Raw genomic sequence first — 18,502 nt, 5'->3', positions numbered from 1 at the left:
CTGGCGGGCGCCCTGGGACATTCCCTCTTGTCCCGCCCGTGCGCCCTGCCCAGGCCCAGGCCCAGGACCAGGACAGCGCTTAGGTTGGGGCGGGGCCAGGAGAGGGGCGCTTATTCCGCTCCACCCCGGCCCCCACCAAGCCCTGAGGGTCCCGTGCGAACTTCGCTCCAGGGTGGAGCTGCGGAGGGGGGAGGGGTTTCTGGGCCGGCCGCCCCCGGGGGCTGTCCACTCCTAGGGCCCTCTTGGGCACTCCGGGGGCCTTGGCGAGGGAGTCCCCCCTGATTGCAGCTGCCCGTGACAGGCAGTGGGCGGGGCGGCAACAGGGTGAGGAATGTCCCCCACGATGGGGACCTGACCGCCGGTCTCCCTGTGTGACCCGTGATCTGCCTCTCGCAGCCACGCCTGCCGGGCCGCCTGCCGGAACCCCACTGGGGAGAAAAGCTGCCGCCTCTTCAGGAGCCGTTGTCACCGTGGGACAGGAAGGGAACCGGAGTGACGCCATCGCCTGGGGGACGGGGCCGGCCCGGCTGTGCTGGAGCCCAGAAGTGCCACCACATCACAACCCAAGCGTTCCCCCCCCCCAGCGCCACACCCACACCACTCGGGATGCGCCCCCGGGCCCCCTTTGCCACGGCGACTTCCTAGCGGAGATTCGGTTTATTTGTACATCTCTTGCGCTTTCCTATTGAAGACTTGAACCCGTTTGTCCGGGTGAGAGTTGAGTGGCGTGCGGAGGAGTGGAACCTGCAGCACGCCCCTGTCTGCCGTCGGCCCGGGCCGGACGGACCCCCCCACCGCCTCCATTCCCACCCCCTGGAAGCCCCAACGCTGCCCTGGACGCGGCCCAGCTGGGAGGACAGCCCTGGAGCTCTCGGTGCGCCCCTGCCCGCCCTGCTCACCCGCTGCTGTGCTCCCTGCCTGTGCGGAGCCCCCGGTGCGGGGCGGGTCAGGACTTGGGGGGGCAGCTGCCCAGCTCAGTGGTGGAGACCTGGCTGATGCCCGGGTGAGGACAGGGCGTCCCCCTCCTGCCAGGGCTGGAGGCCACCGGGTGTGTGCGGTCTCCTGGGGGGAAGGTCGCCAAGGCGTCCGTCCCTGGACTCTGTCTGCGGTTGCTCCTGGGAGTGGGGGAGGGGCCGAGCACGCCGGCGGCAAAGGGGCTGTAGAGCCGTCCTCTCGGCCCTCTGCCGGGCATGGTCAAGGCAGGTTGTTGTTAGCATCTTAGCTGAGACGCGCAGCAGCCGCATGGAGGGTGGCGCAGGGGCCCTGGCCCTGCCCTGTGTCCTGGGAGGCGGCCACGCCAGGTCTGGGGGGTCTGCGGACTTGGAGGAGCCAGGCTGCCCCAGAGCACCGACTCATCCCTGTTTTTGTCTATGGAGACGCCTGGACCCGGGCTCTGGTCACCCCGCGCAGGGCCACCGACGCCCTAGATGTGTTCTCGGAGGGCTCGAGAGAGCTGCGCTTGGGGGCAGGGGACTGTCCCTCTGGGGCATCCCAGGCTCTCTGCCCGGCCAGGGTCCCCGGCGACGGTCCGAGGCGTGGGGTCGGGGGTGGGCCAAGCCCGAGCCTGTCCGTCTGATGCTGGGTCTGGATTCCGGGGCCTTAGGTTTCCTGGGGAGACGCCCTGGGAGAGGATGCTGTTTGAGTGACGGGCAAGCTGGGCCTGGGGGTGGGGGTGCCGGGAGGGGGTTGGGTTTAGCTCCCCAAGCCAGGACTGGGGCCGGGGTTTGGCGGCTCACCTTGAGGACCGCCGGGTGACCGGCCGGCCCTCACGGAGCCCCAGACATCCTCATCTGTGAATGGTTCTCTCTGAACTCGGGAGGTCTGGACCCCCAAGGCCCCTTCCCCCTGGGCACCCCATCCTGGTCAACGTCTCCCAGGCAGCCCCGGGCCTGGCATTGCGTGTGGGTGGAGCGGGGAGGGTCCCGGAAGCGGCCTGCAGGTTTGCAGGGCACACACGTGGCAGCAGCCGGCCCCGCCCCCAGGGATGGGGAGGTCCTTCCCGCTCCCTGTGGCTCACACGCGTGTGTGTGTGTGTACTCCTGGCCAGTGCCTCCCTGCAGAGGCTCCTGGCTCCGGCCACGGGCGAGGGGACCGCCATGAGCCCTTCTCTACCCAGGGCCCTGAGATGTTCCCCTCCCTGTGGTCGGCCGTGCGGGGAGCAGGGCCACAGCGGACGGTCCCGAGTGTCGGGCTGGGAGGCACACGGCAGTGGGACAGGCATCTGTGTCTGGGCCGCTCCGGCTCAGGGGCCTGCGGTCCCTCCCTTCCGGCCCTTCCTCCCAGGGGCCTCTGTCCCCTCTGTCCCCTCCATCTCTGACCCTTCCCCAGCCTGACCAGGGTCCCCCGGGCTCTTCTCGCCAGGCCGCAGCCGGGCACCCACCGCTGGCTCGGCCCCTGCACCGCTGGTTTCCGGGGAGTCTCTGGCTCTCTGTGACTGGCACCCCGTGGGCCCAGGAGGGGGCCTCGGACCTCTGGGGAGCGAGTGTCCGCTCGCTGCTTTGGGAGAGAAGAAGGATCTTAAGAGTGTGTTCTTCTTGGTTTATCCATTGTCCCCGCCCCAGGGGGCGGGCGGGTGGGCGTCTCCGGCTGGGTTTGGTTTCCGCTGCTGGCAGAATGAGGGTCGCGGTGGGCCATCGGAACCCCGACGTGCCGGCCGGCGGTTTTGTTTCCAGCCCCCTTATTATTTAAACCAGTGCCGAGTAGGCTTTCTGTTGACCACCTCTGGGCCACAGTCTCCAAAAGCGTCACCCGTGGGGCTCCCCGGTGACTGGGGGAGTTTGGGGTGACGGACCGAGTGTGGACGGCCAGCATTTACCCACGCCCACCCCGGAAGCACATCCTAGGACCCCGTGGCGGGAGACCCACCCCTACAGGTTATCTTCAGAAGCTCCTTTGTTTTCTGCAAGTTGCAACCAAGGTCCCGCTGATACCCACAGCTGGCGCGGGTGCTGCCCCCACCAGGGGACTCTCTCCAGGGTCCTCTGGCGCCTCCGCTGCCCGGGTGGGGGGCTGGCTGTGGCTCTTCCCAGTGACATCTCACACCCTTGTTCCCAAGTGTCGGGTTCCAGGGCTCCTGTGGGCCCGGGGGCTCGGGACGTGGGAGCAGGCGGCAGGGACGCAGGGGCTGAGGCTCCAGGGTCCTGGGGTCTCCCCGCCGCACCTGCGGCCGTCCTGTGCCCCCCGCTGTCTTCGTGGAGGGGCCGGCTCAGCCCCGTTTTCTATTTCCGGAAGTTTACAGGTTGTGGTCTATCAGCCCAAAGTCATTGGCGTTGTGTTTCGGAGTTTTTTTTCTTAGTTTTTCAGATTTTTTTTTTTAGACAAAGTATTTTTTTAGGTGCGATAACCCAGAAAGGGCCCGTCGGGTGTGCGTGTGTCCTGAACCCGACATCGATCGAGGTGGGAGCCTGAGCCCCCGCACGCGGCGGCGAGAGACGGGACCCCCCGTCCCGGGCGGTACCTGGCCCAGAGGAGGGGCCGGGCCCTTGCCCTGGGACAGTCCCAGGCCAGCCAAGGGGCCGGGATGCTCCCGGCGGGTGGGAGGGTCCCAGCAGGGGGGGGGTCCCAGCTGGGGGTGGGGCTGGAGCTTTGGAAGGAAGCCGAGCTCCCTGTAAGTGGCGACCTGTCCCACCCTTGGGGGGGGGACGCGCGACAGGCTGTCGCGGACACGACCCCCCTCACTTTGTACTCTGCGTGTCTGTCTTGGTTTTCTGTGTTTTAATAAATCCTTTGGGAAAGGAACGGGTCAAAGTGTTTCCCGGAGGTTCTCACGGGTCTAGGGCGGGGGTGAGGGCTGGGGGCCAGAGAGGGTGTGGGGGGGATGGGTGTCTCCTGAAGCCACGTCCCACCCGAGAAGACAGCCCCACGGGGCCGAGGGCCTGGCTGGGGAGGAAGAGCACCGGAGGAGGGGCGTGTGTGGGTGACACCTTCCCCTCCCTCCTGTACCCCTAAACACACACCCCGTGCCCCAGCCTCTGTCCCCAGCGGGCACGGCACCTTCCCAGCAGCCAGTGTGTGTGTGGAGAGAGACCGGGATGGGGGTGGGGAGGCGGGCGGTGTCGGTGGTCTCAGTCCCCAGCCTCTGCCTGTCCTCCATGGCCCATTTCTCCCCACCACCCTTGGCCCCAGGCTTTGGGGGCCGTGTGCTTGATGGTGGCTGCACCCCCCGGCGCCCCCCCCCCCACACACAACTGCCCGGCCCCGCCCGAGTGCTGAGCATCACAAAGGGCAGCGGAAAGCCGTGGACCCGACGGGCTTGGGTTTTATTTGGTCATTCCATAAATACGGTGCCGGGGTCTCGGCGGGGTGTCGTCTCGCCTGCAGAGGTGGGGGGGCACGTAGCTGAGGGGACCGCGGGCATCGAAAGAGGCGGGTGGGAGGAAGCGCGTGACGGACGGGGCTGGAGGAGGACAGAGGCCGCCGGAGCCCTCCCCGGTGCCCTCGGGGCCTCGGCTCTGGCCGCAGGTGTGGGACGGGAGATGGTGCGGCTCTGTGGTTACCGAGGAAGACAGACCCGGCCCGGTCTAGTCCTGGGGCCTCGTCCGGGGCCCAGGCCACAGCGGGGGCCACCTCACCCTCCTCTCCGGACTCTGCCTGCCTTTGGGCTTCCGTCCAGCTTCCTTCCGCCGACTCCGGCGCCCCCCTAAGCACAGGGGCCGTCCCCCAGAAGCAGTGGGTGTGGAGGGACAGGACACCTCGGACCCAGGGCCGGGGCTGCTGGGCCCTGCCGAGCTCCGCCCTGGGGGCCCTCGTCTCCCTCCGTTTGGCCATTAAGCCGCCGACAGGGGCTTGGCCTTCCCAGGGGTGGCTCGAGGGGCAGCCGTCCCCACCGCCGGCCCGCTGCCAGCCTGGCCCCTGTCCCAACAGTAGGGGGTCTGGGGGCAGCAGTGCGGAGGGGCCCAGCACCCGGGCTGGGACAGGCGTTGCCCCGGGGGGAGCTTGTAGGAGGCTGGTTGGAGAGGAGCCCCGAAGGCCCTGGCTTACAGGGAGGGGGGAGGTGTTAGACTCCGGGGTCAGCGCAAAGGTCAGGGGTGGGGAAAGGTGTCCGCCCTGCCCCCTCTCGGCCTTTGAGGTTCTCTCCAAGCGTCTCTGGCCCAGCCCGCCCAGCGCTGCTGGCAGCCCCTGGAGAAGGGTGGCCCCTGGGGCGGCCTTGGCTGCCGGGGAAGCAGGGCTTGCTGTGCCCGCCCCTGGGCTGAGTGTGAGGTGGGGGGTGCGGGGGCCGGCAGTCTGTCCTGCCTTTCCCCTCTGCCCCAGGGTGTGGGGAGGCCCCAGGGGTGTCTGGCACTGCTGCCCGTCTGCCCAGGTCACAAGCTCTGAGCACAGAGACACTTGGCACCCCAAGGGGGGACGCGCCAACCCCACATGGTCCGAGGCCTCCCAGGGGCTCCTCTGGGGGAGGTCTGGGGATCTTGTCCTCCATTTTGGGGCTGCTGCTGGGCGTGCAGACCCGCAGCCACCCCAAAAGAGTCCGAGCCTGTTCCCTCAGCACACCCCCGGGCCACCCTGGGCAGGGAGGGCAGAGGCCCCCTCTCCTGTGAGTGGTGGGCAGCCGCTGTCCAGCTCAGCACGTGCAACCGGGGGGCTTCTGGGGCAAGGATGGGGGTGGTGGCTGGGCGCCTGGTGGGGAGGGCAGGCGGGGCCCTGGAGGGACCCAGGCTGGAGCCCACTCCACCGGCCCCCTGCCCAGCGCACTGGCCGCCCTGGCCAGGGGCTCATCCACTGTGCAGGGTGTAAGACGTGGGGCAAGGAACTTGAAACCAGACCCCCAAGCTTTTTGTGGGTCCCAAACTGCAGAGCCAGTCCCCCTGGATCCCCGCCCCTGCCAGCCAGGGAGGAGGCAGGGGTTAAGGGCGGCATGGAGGGCGCCCTGAAGTGACCCCCTGGAGCGGGTGGTGGTGCAGAAGGGGTGGGGAAGCGGCTGAGGTCGGGCCCACTGGAAAGTGCCTGGAGCCCTTGGTCAGCGGGAGACCCCTGCAAGGAGGCCACAGGAAGACTGGGCGGGGTTTCCTCTTCCCTTCCCCCAGCACCAGGGGCGGGGGGGGGGGGGGGGGGGCGGGTTCTTGGTGGAGGAGAGGCCGGCCCTGCCTGTCCCCAGGCCCCACTGGTCCGCCGGGCCAGGCCTTGAGGGGTCTCCAAGAAGGGCTCCGGCTGGGAGGAAATGGGCTGGTTTCTTCTTGGAGGGTGAGCGGCGGCCGCAGGCTTGGGTGGGACCTCGAGGCCGCCCTTCGGGTCCTCAGTGCCGTCGCCCCGGCCCGCCGTGGGTCCCGCAAAGCAGGGGATGGAGTGTGGCAGCCACCTCCGGGATGCCTTCCCGATGACGCCCTGGCGCGTGGTCGTCGTCTCGATGCCAACCACGTCCCTGACTTGGCTGCAGACAGCGTAAGCGAGCGGAGGACAGAGACACGGGAGGGGGGAGCGGAAAGTGTCCGGGCCGGCCGAGGGGCGTCTTAGGACCTGTAGTCCTTTTTGCTGTAGGGTTTATTGCCCAAAATACTATCGATCTCGTGGATAATGGAAGACGACAGTTTGGGAAGGACCTGTGTGCCAAGGCGAGAGCAAATCAGAATTCCACCGGGACCAGCTGGGGGGGGGAGGGGAGGGGAGGGGAGGGGAGGGGAGGGGAGGGGAGGGGAGGGGAGGGGGGGTGACGTGCTCTGCCCCACCCCCACCCCCCGGGTCAGGCCCGTCGGAATGGGCTGCAGCTGCAGCAGATGGGCCCCAGAATGAACTGCAGCTGCTGCTGATTCCCAGCCGTGTGGGCAGAGGGGAGGTCTGCCCTGGTTTGTCCTTGGCCCCTCAAACTCCGGAGAGCTCTAGACCCTCCTGGAAGACGTGAAGGGCAGACCCCACGGCCAGACCTCTGACCTCCACCCCCTAAACTGCCTCTCCCAGCCTTCCCCGCTTGCCCTCCACGGGACGCAACCCAGGGGCGTCTCTGACGCGCTCCCCTCACACCCGGTACGTCGGCCAGTGCTGCCGGCCCACCTTGCAAACATCCAGGGCGCGCCCACCTCTCCCGTGTCCACCACCAGGGTCACCCCCAACCCCTGTCGTCCCTTCCCAGCACATCTCCCTGTTCCCCAGCCTCCCCTCCACGCAGCAGCCAGAGGGAGGGACGCTTTTAAACCCCGGGTCAGCCCCCGCCCCTGCTCTGCTTGGGATGGCGGGGTTCCCACCTCGCCCGTAGTCACCGCCAAAGTCCTCAGAGGATGCGGTGCCTCCGGGGCCGCTCACTCCCACCTGCCTCACCCCCCAGGCTTGGCTGCCGGGCTCACCCCTACCTCGGGCCTTCCGTCGCTTGGACACCTCTTCCTCAGGTGTTCGTATGGCCCGCTCCTCAGCGCCCCAGTCTCCAAGCCTTTGCTCCCATGTCCGTTCGCCCCAAGCCCACCCTGACAGCCCCTTCCTCTGGGCCCACAGCTCTGCCTCCCCTCCGCCTCACCGGACACCCCGCCCTTGCTCTAGCCGTCCCCCGCCCCTGAGCCGCCAGCGCTGATCGGACACCCACTCTCATCCCCTCGACTCTCCCCTTAATTCCCCGAGCACCGCCTGTTGCGGCTAGAGCACCGGCTCTTCCAGAGCGGGGCTCGCTGATGGAGCCCGAGTGCTGGCACGTAGTAGCAGGCGCTCAGCGAGTCCCTGCCAGACGGATGGCTGGGGGGACCCCGGGCCCGGCACCCTGCCGACCCCTCCCCGCTCACCTGGATCGCACCGATGTTCTCCAGGAGCTGGTCGGCGCTGGAGGCGCCCAGCAGCACGGAGCTGACCCCCTCGTTCCTCAGGCACCAGGCTGGGGGCGGGGAGGCCAGAGGTGAGGGAGATGCACCCATGCCGGGCCCCCTTTCTGGCGCCGCCCCGCCCCTCACAGGGCCAGAGACCCCGGGTCAGCCTAGCTCTCAGCAGCGCTGGGTGGGGGCCCTGGGGGAGCCCCGACACAGCTGGACACCCTGTGGAGAGGTGGCCCACGTGCCCGGGGACCCCCATCTTCTCCCCATGAGTGTGGACCCCCCATTTCCCATGGCTGGTTGACAAAGGGTTGGCCCAGGCATCAAGGACTCCTGATGTCTCCCAACCCCACCCCTGTCACCTACGGCCACATCCCCCAGCCCCGTCACCTATGGCCGCACCCCCCAGCCCCCTCACCTACGGCTGCGCCCTCAGCCCCCTCACCTAGGGTCACACCCCCAGCCCCCTCACCTAGGGTCACACCCCCAGCCCCCTCACCTATGGCCGCACCCCTGGCCCCCTCACCTAGGGCTGCACCCCCGGCCCCCTCACCTATGGCCAGCTGCGGGAGGGTGCAGCCCAGGCGCTCGGCGATGGCCTGCAGCTCCTTCAGCTTGGCCTGCTGGCGCCGGCCCTCCTCACTCAGGATCTTGTCCTTCAGCCACTGGTAGCCCTGGGTGGGGGTGGGGGTGGGGTGGGGGAGAACCGGGTGAGGGCAGGTCACCTGGACCTTGCGGACGGCTGACGCCCCCCTCGCCCCACCAGGTCCTGCTGTGGGCGGGGCTGGAAGGGTGGGAAGCCCGTAGTCTGTGGGTGCCCCCAGGAGACTGGGCCCCCCGAGCCAGTGGACCCACTGACCCCGCCTTCTCCCAGGAGGCCTGGAGTCCTGGGTGGGGAGCTGCTGCCGTTGTTCCAGCACAGAGGGGTGAGGTCGGCTGGCCCCCACCCCTGGGGGTCGCAGTGCCTCTCGGGGATGCCCTGACCTTGCAGTGCAGTGGGCTGAGGGGCGAAGGGGACAGGCCTTCTGCCCTTGCACCGGGGGCCAGGGGCTCCGGTGCCGGATCTGCCCTGGCCCGGCTTTTCTCTGCCTGCTTTGCCCCCAGACCCTGCATTCTGGAGGCTCCCTGAGCCCCTCTTAGTGGTAAGTAGGCGGGGCACCGGTCCCCAGAGTCACCTCTGAGTGACAGCTGAGGAAGCCCTGCGCCCCGGGCCCTGAGCGTGCGTGTGGGGGAGGGGCATCCCAAAGGCACCTGCGGACCAGCCCAGGTTGTGCGTGTGGGACTGAGGAGGATGTTAAGGGGGTGCAGGGGGGTGCATGCAGAGACCCTTCCACCTGGGCCCATCCCATGGGTGGGCAGCTCTTCCACCCACGGGCTCAGGCCAGCCGGGGCTCCGAGTTCCCGTAGCCTGAGCCCCGCTGCGGGTGGGGGGGGGGGCCCGGGGGAAGGGCACCCGGCACCGAGGCCTCGCCCCTGCACAACGCCTGTGGCCGCCCTTACCTTCAAGGACGCCCTGGAGTAGGGCGGGATGCCGCTGTCGTACTTCCCGGAGACGATGCCACAGGCCAGAGGGGACCACGTCATGGCGCCCACCCCTGGGAGAGGAAAGCCAGGCAGGTGAGGGCGCGCCCTGGGTCCCCGGGGCCGGGGTGGGGGTGCAGGGAGGGGCTGGGCCGGGGTGGGGCGCCCACCGATCTTGTGGAAGAGCTCGGGCAGCTGCACCTCCACCTTCTCGCGCTGGAACATGTGGTACTCGGCCTGCTCGCAGATGGGCGGGATCAGGTTGAACTGCCGGGCCACGGAGTAGGCCTCCTGAGGACACGGAGAGGGCGCCGTGGTCCCTGCCCGCCTAGCAGCGGGCGTGGGGGCCGCCGGGGCCTCGGGGAGGAGACGCGGGGACGTCCCAGGGGAGGCTGCCCAGGGGCCGGCCTGCCCCTCCCGCCTCTCGGCTTTCCTGGGAGCCTGGGGGGGTCCCCGCCGTGAGGTGGGAGGGGGATGATGGGCCGTCGGACCCCAAGGCTGAAGGGTCGAGGGGAAGCAGCACGTGGTACAGAGGCTTGGGTTCTGGCCTTACGGGCTGGGCGGCCTTGGGCGAGGGGCTCACCCCCCTGGGCCTCAGTTTCCCCATCTGTCACGAGGTTCCAATGGGCCAGGGGCGCCTGCAGCCCTCATGACAGTGGGCGGGCACCCCGTGTGTGTGCTGGCCCTGTGGCCTCAGCTTTTGTCAGGGCTGCCGCTCGGGACCTGGCCCCGGGGTGATGGCACCCGCAGAAACCGCGGGGTCGAGGGAGGGAGAGCGGCGGGCGTCAGCCCGTTTCTGCAACGTGGGGCTCGCGGCCCCCACTCCCCAGAGCTGACATCTGCAGGAGGCCCCGGGGAAGGCCCATCTGCTGGCCTGGGCAGCCTCTTCCCACCGGCCGGGGCTCGGCAGTCCCATCCGTGAAATGGGGAGAAGGCGCCGCAGGCCCGGGGCGGCCTCAGAGGGACGCACGTGCTCGCGAGTGCTGCGGCCACAGCGGGCGGTGCGGGGGCCGCTGGGGTGGTGTTTGCCCAGAAGTGCACACCCCGCTGCATTTCTTAGACGTGGGGGGAATCTGGGGCACTGGGGCGCAGGGGTTCGGGGGCACCAGGAGGGACTGAGGCTGGGCGGGGCCCGGAGATGAGGGTGGTGGGTGGGTCAGCCTGCGAGGGGAGACCGGCCCCGGGCCTCTGCCCACCAGCCCCCGCTGACCCTTCTGGGACACCCCAGAAATGGCAAAGAGCATCTGCCGTCCTTGGCCCCGGAGGCTTCCTTGGGGGGAAAGGACAATGAGGGGGTGCTTTCCGGAAGAGCCAGGGAAGGGGAAACATGGTGGGTTAGGAGGTGGGTGCCCAGGGTCCCGGCAGCCACCCACGTGCTGAGCGGCGTGGCCTGGGCATTCATCTCAGTGTGAGCTGTGTGACCTCGGGCCTGTGACTCGACCTCTCTGTGCCTCAAGTGCACACCCGAAGGGCAGGGCAGCAGCGCCCACCTCACGGGGCGTCGTGAGGGTTAAATGGGAGTTAGTCCACACGAAGCCCTCAAACCTAAAGGCTCCGGGGAGGCCACGCCAGCTCGGTGACAGCGCCCGAGCTGAAGGACAACGCTGTCACTGAAGCTCCGGGACCTCTGCGAAGAGCCACACGCCTGCTCTCCCAGCGAGTCTTTGGGACACCCTCGGGGGTGGTCCCCCGGCAGTCCCATCCTACGTGTGGGGGACGTGGGGCTCAGAGAGGCGAAGCCCCCCATGGTGACACGGAGCAGCCCCGCCCAGCGCAGGAGCTGTGGCCGCCACTCGTCACGGTGGTCCGCCAGGGCCCGGAGCTCCGCCCACGGAGCAGGGAGACTCGGGGGTCACCGTACCATGATCTCCATGGAGCTCCAGCGCGACGTGCCCCAGTACATGGCCATCCCCTGGTTGATGACGTGGGTCATGGCGCGCACGGTCTCTGTCACGAGAGAAGGGGAAGCTGCAGGTGTGGGCGCGGCTGGGGGCGCGGGGCCCAGCCTGGGGCCGTTCTGCGAGGACAGGCCAGGCGCCGGGAGCAGGGGCGGGGGGGCCGCAAAGACGTCTTGCAAGCAGTGTACTTCCCGGCTCCTCCTCAGGGGTGGCAGGGGGTCTCCGGGGCGGCAGGAGAAAGTGAACCTCAGTCCGAGACGTTGGTCTCGGAAACGACCTCCCCGAATAGGTACAGGTATTACAGGGTTTTGGAAAACTGGGTGCTGTGCGGAATGGGGGGCTCCTGTGGCAGATGAGAGGCACGAGGGGAGGGGAGGCCAGAGACTGTGATTCCAGAGGCGAGAAGCAGGGGGTTCTCCAGTCTGGGGGGGGATCAGGAACCCCGATCCCCAGGCAGAGCCAGGGAATGGATTAAGATGACCTCAGAGGGGCGGGGGGGCAACAGGGAGAGGACGCAGTGTCTGCCCGTGTCTGGCCTGCTACCTCGGGCTAACCCCAATGCTCCACGGGGTCGGGAGAGGTGACGATGGCATCGGTAGGGACACAGGGTGTGGCATGGGACCCCGGGTGGTCCCAGAGGTGGGGGCTGCAGGCTGCAGCTCCCCTTGAGTCCAGAGGAGCCAGAGGAGATGTGGACGGCCTGTCTGGGCCAGGCCCGGGCTGCAGCCTGCCCCCAGCCCAGGACAGCGGAAGCCTCTGCTCCTGGGACAACAGGCCCTCCTGGGCAGCCCCCGGGCCCGCGGCAGGACGGCCACGGTCTCCACGTCCCCCGGGGACACGCCGAAGGAACACTGTGCAGCTGAGGACGAACTGCGGAAACCCTGGGCTTCCGAGTGAGAGAGAAGGGACCCGCCCCCGCCTGCACCACCGGGTCCTCCTACGACTCAGGAGAGACTCGGAGAAATGCAGCCCAGGCTGTCTCAGCTCACGGGGGTGTCGTTTTAAAAGCAGAGCCTGGCCTCATGTGTTTGGGTGTCCAGCGTCTCCGTGCACTGGGGCGAGGGCGGCTCCCCCCGAGTCCCCCCAAGCCCCATACAATGCTTGCAAGCCCGGCTGCCCGAGGCAGAGTGGGAAGTGGGGGGGACGAACAAGTGTTTCTAGAACGAGGCACGACACGGACCCCTGGCTGCGGTCCCCGCCTTCATGAGGCTGCGGCGGCTGGGGCTCCTGGGGCTCCTGGGGCAGCGGTGGTCTCAGTGGACTTGCCCAGGACCCCTAAAAAACCGCACCCGGGTTCCACACCCACAGGCCACACCCTGTCCTCCCTCCCTGCCCAGGTCGGGGCCTGGGTTCCTCGTCGCCCATCCCGGGGGGGCGGGCTGGCTGGCAGGGGAGCGCGGACCCACGGGGCCGCCGCTGTAACGGCCGACACCGGTCAACGTGAAGGACGGCGGTGTCTGGCTGGAGAGGCCCGCGGGTCCCAGGAAGGCACCTGCCCACATCGGAACCCCGAGCCCTGGCGCCCCCTGCCGGGTCCTTTGGAAACACGCGGGGGAAGGGGGGTGCCACCTGTGACCATGCAGCGTGAGTGCCGGTTCCTTTCAGCCAAGGCTCAGGCCCACATGCCGGCGCGGGGAAGCCGAGGACGCCCCCCCCGTTCCCAGCCTGTCTCCCCGGCACGGCTCCCTCCTCACCAGGGGACCGCACGGTGCAGCACCCTTCCATGCAGAGGGGAGCCCGCCGGCCCCTGGGGGTCAAGGCCACGGCGGCAGCCTGCAAGGGCCTGCACTGGCCCCAGAGGGCAGGGGTCTGGGGCACAGTCCCCCCCGGGGTTCCCCGAGGGTCCCAGGCAATGGCAGGCCACCTGGGCGGGCTTGGGGCCCGCACACAGGAGCAAGGCACGCTGCCCTTCTGCCCAAGCTTGACGTCAGGGGCCCCAGATGTCAATGGACTGTTAGCGACAACCCATCGGCCTCAATATTTAATGACACTGGACGGAAGCGGGGCGGGGCAAATCCTTGCAGCTGCCCGCCCGGCCCCCTGGCATCTCCCGCCGTCACACATAACACATGGGAGGGGTCAGGTGGCAGTGCCAGGTGGCAGGCGGGAGCCCTGCCACTGTGGAACACAGCCCACATCCCGGGGAGACCAAAGCCTGCCTGAGGCAGGGGGTCCTGGGGGACTCTTAGCTTAGGGGCAGGCGGAGGCCGCCCCCGGGGTCGGGTTTCCTGGCGTGTGTAGGTGTTCTTCAAGGGGGACAATGTTCCCTTTCCGTGTTGGGGGGGAGGCTCAGGCCACACAGCCAGGGCTGGGAGTGGCAGGTGGCCCAGCCCGCCCAGGGACAGGAGTGCCACAGCAGCCAGGACACCCCACAGGAGCCTGTGTAGAGCGCGAGGGGCGGCTGGTGCTGGGGTTCCCTGCCGCCTCCGGCTGGGGCAGGGGCTTAGCAACCATGAGCTACAGGGTAGACGAGACCCGCAGGGGGCCACGTATTCTGGGGTCCCTAGTGGGTGTGCTCCAGTGGGAACTGGGCCTCCCCCAGCCCATGGAGGGTCAAGCTTTCAGGCCCTGACCGCAGCACCCCCAAATCACGAGGAGGCCCCGGCAGACGCCGGCTGCCCCGAGGACCGCAGCAAGGCCAGGCGGGGGTCAGGGGCGGGGGACATGCACAGAAGGACGGAGGGGTGAAATGACAGCCTGGCCTGCAGCGGGGGGGGGGGGGGCTTTTCCTGCACTTGCAAGGGGTTCTCAGAGGGCACCCCTGGTTCCCCTATGCATTTTATGGAGAAGTTCGTCAGCCAGTGAGAGTCGAGTAAATAAAACCACTGTCTCATAAAATGCAGCTCGGACACGGGAGTCGATAGCCGGGCCCAGGGCACGGTGTACCTTCTATGATGAATGTCCTGGACTTGGAGGAACTAAATGGGTCCCCTGGTGGTAAAAGAAAGATTTAAAGAGACCAGAGTTTATAGCTGCGGGGACGCGGAGAGGCGTGCTGTGACAAAGGGCACGGGAGGGAGGCACAAATCACTCTCGCCGAACACTTGTTTAGTTTAAAAAAAAAAAAAAAAAGCACTCACATACATGTATACACACACACGCATGCGCCTCTATCAGCAAATGAAGGAAAAAAAAAAACCGAACACCCCTGGAGTTTCCGAGTCCCTGCCGCAGGAGAGCGCAAAGAGGAGACGCCCCAAGCAGGACGTTGGGGGCGTGGCGCGAGGGGCGGGGAGCGCGGGAGCGGAAAGAATGAATAAGCATCGAAGGAACCAAAACCGCTTTCAAAGCCTGTGCGGCCTCCCTCCTCCGCGTCCACAGAACAAAGACCCCGAAGCTGCCCGGGAGAGGGACGGAAAAGAAGGAAGCTTTTGCCACGCGTCATCGGGTTGTGGTTCCACTTAGTTACAAAGTGCTAACAGCTGAGAGAACGTTCCACACAGTTCTAAACCAGGAGGGGCGGGGGCCCAGGTGTGCACCAGGTGTGGGCCCAGATGTGCCCGGGCGCACCTGGGGAGGGCAGGGCATCGGAGGCGGAGCTCGGGTCCCCCACAGCCCGCTCCCCCAACCTGGAAGGCCCGGCCTCCTGGCCTGTGCCCACGGCCCCCGGAGTCTCGGGCTGGGACCTCCCGCCCGCGACGGAGAACCCACCTTCCATGGGCGTGTTGGGGTCCGGGCGGTTGGCGAACACCACGTCCACGTACTCCAGCTGCAGCCGCTCCAGGGAGGCCTTGAGACCTGGGGGCGGGGCGGGAGGGACGGTCAGCGTCTTCTCAGACTTTTGGGCCCTCGCCAGAGAGGAAAGGGACAAGGGGAAAGGGCTGGGGACACGTGTGGGCCATTGCCACCCGGGATCGTGGAAAGCCAGGGTACAGTGTGGACAGGCCGCCAACGGGGTTCCACTGCTGGATCAGGGGGACATGGAGGTCTGCGGGCCAAATGTCCTGAGACTGAATGAAGGGGGACCCTCCTTGGCTTCCTGGTGGCCCCACCGGGTCACTGGGCGAGCTAGGGCCCCCGAGACGGAGGGGGAAGGACCTGCGGCGTCTATCGCCCCCGAGGCTGACGGGGTCTTAAGTGCACCTGTCGGGAGCCAGCACCCGGCGATGGCTCCCAGGGGAGCTGCAGACTGGGGTGCTGGGCTGGGGGGCGGGGCGGCAAGGCCCCCCCAGGTCTCCCTGTTGCAGGATGGACATGAACGTGGACAGGAAGGGCAGGAAGACGGTGCGGCGGGAGGGAGGGGACGGCAGGACCAGCCCTCTGGGCGCCATGCCCAGGCCGGGGGCCCTGCACCGCATCATTGGAAGGGGGGTGAGCACCCTCACTTTGGCACCCAGAGGGACCCCGTGGGTTTCGGGCCCCCGGTGTGCCGGAGCCCCTCACCTTCTATGATGTGCTTCCGGGAAAGGCCTCTCTCGGTCTCTGCTCTGAAAAACAGGCGACAGTGGGCAGGGCGTTGCAAGCGGTTTTGGGGGGGGAATGTTTGTGAGGCACCCACTAGGCCAACAAGGCAGGTCAGCACGGGCCCCGCGTGAGCACCGGCTCCACCTCGGGGACGGGCGCACGAGGCCGTGGGGTGGGCTCATGGGCACTCAGGAGGCCCCGCCCCCCTCGGCTGGCCTGCGGGGGAGGAGGGCGGCCTCTGTGTCCCACCTGCTCTTCTGCCCGGCTCGGGTGTTTGGCAAAGATGAAGGAGGAATCGCATTCACAGTTTTGTCCGGCCCCAGAGAGAAAACCGAACTGGACGCCTGGGGCCGGACGGGGGTGTCTGTGCCCCAGGGACGTGCAGCCGTACCGGTACGGGCGGTGCACGGACTTTCTGTGTCTTCCAGAATTTTTAGAATGTTACCTTTGCCGTTAAAACCAAAAACACAGACCCATGAAGTTAAAAAAGAAATTAAACAAGGTTTGAGTAAAAGACAAAAGCAGCCGAAGCCGCTTTTCTGGGACTTGGTGTCCCTTCCTAGGGATGGTGCCAGCCAGGGCCGAGGCCGCACGAAGGCCAGCCCACCCGCCTCGGGCACTGGGGACAGGGGACGGCGCGGGGCCTGGCTGTGCTCCCGGGGCGCCCGGCCGGCCGGGAGGAGGATACCCTCTCTCCCCTGCCTGCTCGGTCAGGAGTGCGGGTGGGTTTGGGGGGACCGCTGCCGCCGTTGCCCAGGCTGCACCTACTTTCCGCCCCAGAAGATCTTGGTGGTGATGACGAGGCTGGAGCGCCTGTGGACACAGGGGAAATGGGGGGGTTACTGGCCTCGCCCTTCGCGGGGTCCTCCCACCCCCGCCGCCTTCAGCTCCCACATCGGGGTCCGGGAGCACTAGTGTGAAAGGGGGCGCCTCTCTGTCATGCAGTGCTCTTGGTGGGTCGAGCCTGGACCCTGAGGCTCCCCGTGGTGTCAGGAGACAGCCCACAGGTGCCACTCACTCACCAGGTGACTGTAAGTCAAGGTGCGGGGCCCAAGGGAGGCCCGTGTACCCCTCACGGAGCCCCTCCCCTCCTGCCAGCTCCTCAGGGCCCTTCCCTGCGGGGTGCGCTCTGGGCCCCGGCCCCGAGACAGCAGATGTACCTCCATCCCTTCTTCTTGATGATGTTCCCCAAAACCACTTCCGCCCTGCGGGAAAGACCAGACGTGGGGACGTCATTCCCGTGCTTCAGAAACATCCAGCCCCGCCCACCGTGACAACCGGTCCCCGGGTCCCCTCTGGGGCGGGACGGCCAGGCTGTTCGCGCCCGGGTTTGCTCGGACGGCTCGGACGGCTTGTGCAGCCCCCCACGAAGGTGGCCGTGGCACGTGTCCCTACCTGCCCTGTCTGAGCAGCACCCCCTTCCCGGCCCCCTGGAAGTTCACCCGGAAAACACTGGGCAGCGAGCGCTGCATGGGCGGTTTCCAGATGAAGATGTCTTTTAGAAGATACATTATTCATCTGCTTTCAGAGACAACCGGCCGGAACTCGGGGCCAGGGCTGGGGCTCCAGCAGGGTGCTCGAGGGCATGTGTGCGTGCGTGCGTCTGTGGGTGTGGGTGTGTGGTCCTCGCTTCTCGCTTTTGAACAGGGGAGAGCCGCACGCCCTGCTGGCCGCTGTCTGCGCCATTTGGCATCCCTTGGGGCCCCCCGCACCGAACTCGGGCCAGCCCGCCTCCCAGGCGCCGCTCCAGCCCTGCCTGGCGCTGCAGGGATGGGTCTGCGACTGTTACATTTTTAACTTTTAAGAACTTTTTGCTTGTAGCAAAATGTTTCTGAGCAAAAAAACAACCGAGGGAGCCTGATCCAGACCCAGGGCTGCCTTCCAACTATAAAAGCGCCTGAGTCATCTGCTCGGAGATAATGGGCTCTGGCCGGCCAGCGGTCTGGCACACGCTCAGAGGAAAGTTCTTTTGTGTATGGTCCGCACGCACAGAGAGGCACTTGCCCTGGGCCTCCTCCTTTGTTCCTCGGTCCCTCGTGCGTGGGACAGAGGGTCAGGAGGGGAGGGAGAGAGAAGAGCAGGCGTGGTCCTGGGGTGCGGGAGGGCAGCCAGAGCCGACCGAAGCCCCCTCCCTGCTCATGGCCGAGGATGTGGTGGGGCTGGCACCACCCGGCAGGGCACAGAACTCCCCCGGCCCTCTGGGCGGTGCCCAAATCGGTGTCAGCAGGACAAGCAGGGGGCTCAGTGTGCTATGCAGCCGGCACTGTGGTTCGCCAGAGGGGCAGCGCCTGGCTCCGAGCAGCGTCTCCCTGCCTGTCCCTGGGCGCGGCGCCCGGCTTCCCCGTGCGGGTGGCCGAGGGCGCCGAAGCTTTGATGGGCGTGAGCAGGCAGGTTCACAGGCCGGCCGAGCAGAGGGCGGGATGAGGGCAGTGGGCTCCAGGGGCCACGACCCCCCATGGGAACCTGCTCCCCGAGTCCTTGGCTTCCGTCGAGGGGCTTCTGAGAGGCAAGACCCAGTGTGCTTGTCCCCACCCTGGGTGTCCCTTAACGGGGGGAGGGGAGGACAGTCACAGAGAGTGGGGCTGCCGTGGAACACTGTGTGCCGGCCGGCACAGGGGCTGGGCGGTCTGCAGTTGCGGGAGGCGGCCCCAACTGCCTGCCCCCGGCACGCCCTCCTGGGCAGCCCAACCGCAGGTGCGGGAGAGGGCACAGGCCAGGATGCTTGGGGTGGGGCCGGGCCTCGGGCATGGCCTCCTCATTGGGCTTCACCTCTGACCCTTGGCCTTCGCTCCTCCGTCTGGAAAGTATTTCCCTTTGATGGGAAGCAGCTGCCAGTTTGGAGGGGCTGGGAGGGGCTGTGGTGTCAGGAGGGGCAGTGAGCTGCTAATGGGGGTTGGGCGGATCTGGGGGTCCCCGTGGAGGCTCCCGGGGCTGTCAGACCCTCCGACCCTGGGTCAG

General features: G+C 67.7%; 2 protein-coding genes across 10 annotated transcripts in view; one reads left to right on the top strand and one right to left on the bottom strand.

The window, feature by feature from the left end:
* The window catches only part of CHD5 (chromodomain helicase DNA binding protein 5), a 51,111-nt gene extending 50,325 nt beyond the window's left edge, over positions 1-786 (top strand). For all 3 annotated transcript variants that reach the window (XM_036025223.1, XM_028511537.2, XM_036025224.1), the window contains one exon: positions 397-786. In XM_036025223.1, coding sequence (XP_035881116.1) covers positions 397-496 — 100 coding nt within the window. In that variant the 3' untranslated portion in view covers positions 497-786. The remainder of the gene's footprint in view (positions 1-396) is intronic.
* A 3,454-nt stretch (positions 787-4,240) lies between these two features.
* KCNAB2 (potassium voltage-gated channel subfamily A regulatory beta subunit 2) overlaps positions 4,241-18,502 on the bottom strand; it is a 62,609-nt gene continuing 48,347 nt past the window's right edge. For 4 of the 7 annotated variants that reach the window (XM_036025248.1, XM_036025247.1, XM_036025245.1 and 1 more), the window contains 10 exons: positions 16,705-16,749; positions 16,313-16,357; positions 15,524-15,567; positions 14,792-14,878; positions 11,104-11,189; positions 9,413-9,533; positions 9,222-9,316; positions 8,275-8,395; positions 7,698-7,786; positions 5,410-6,533 (listed from right to left, as the gene is read on the bottom strand). In XM_036025248.1, the coding sequence (XP_035881141.1) occupies positions 6,444-6,533; positions 7,698-7,786; positions 8,275-8,395; positions 9,222-9,316; positions 9,413-9,533; positions 11,104-11,189; positions 14,792-14,878; positions 15,524-15,567; positions 16,313-16,357; positions 16,705-16,749 (823 nt within the window). In that variant the 3' untranslated portion in view covers positions 5,410-6,443. Of the gene's footprint in view, positions 6,534-7,697; positions 7,787-8,274; positions 8,396-9,221; positions 9,317-9,412; positions 9,534-11,103; positions 11,190-14,026; positions 14,072-14,791; positions 14,879-15,523; positions 15,568-16,312; positions 16,358-16,704; positions 16,750-18,502 lie in introns of all 7 variants that reach the window. The other 3 variants (XM_028511551.2, XM_028511553.2, XM_036025246.1) reach the window with 3 other exon arrangements.

Source organism: Phyllostomus discolor, chromosome 5 (genome assembly GCF_004126475.2).
Source record: "Phyllostomus discolor isolate MPI-MPIP mPhyDis1 chromosome 5, mPhyDis1.pri.v3, whole genome shotgun sequence".
Taxonomy (NCBI): domain Eukaryota; kingdom Metazoa; phylum Chordata; class Mammalia; order Chiroptera; family Phyllostomidae; genus Phyllostomus; species Phyllostomus discolor.
Note: the sequence above shows the minus strand (reverse complement) of the source record. Positions and strands in the feature narration are given on the sequence as shown.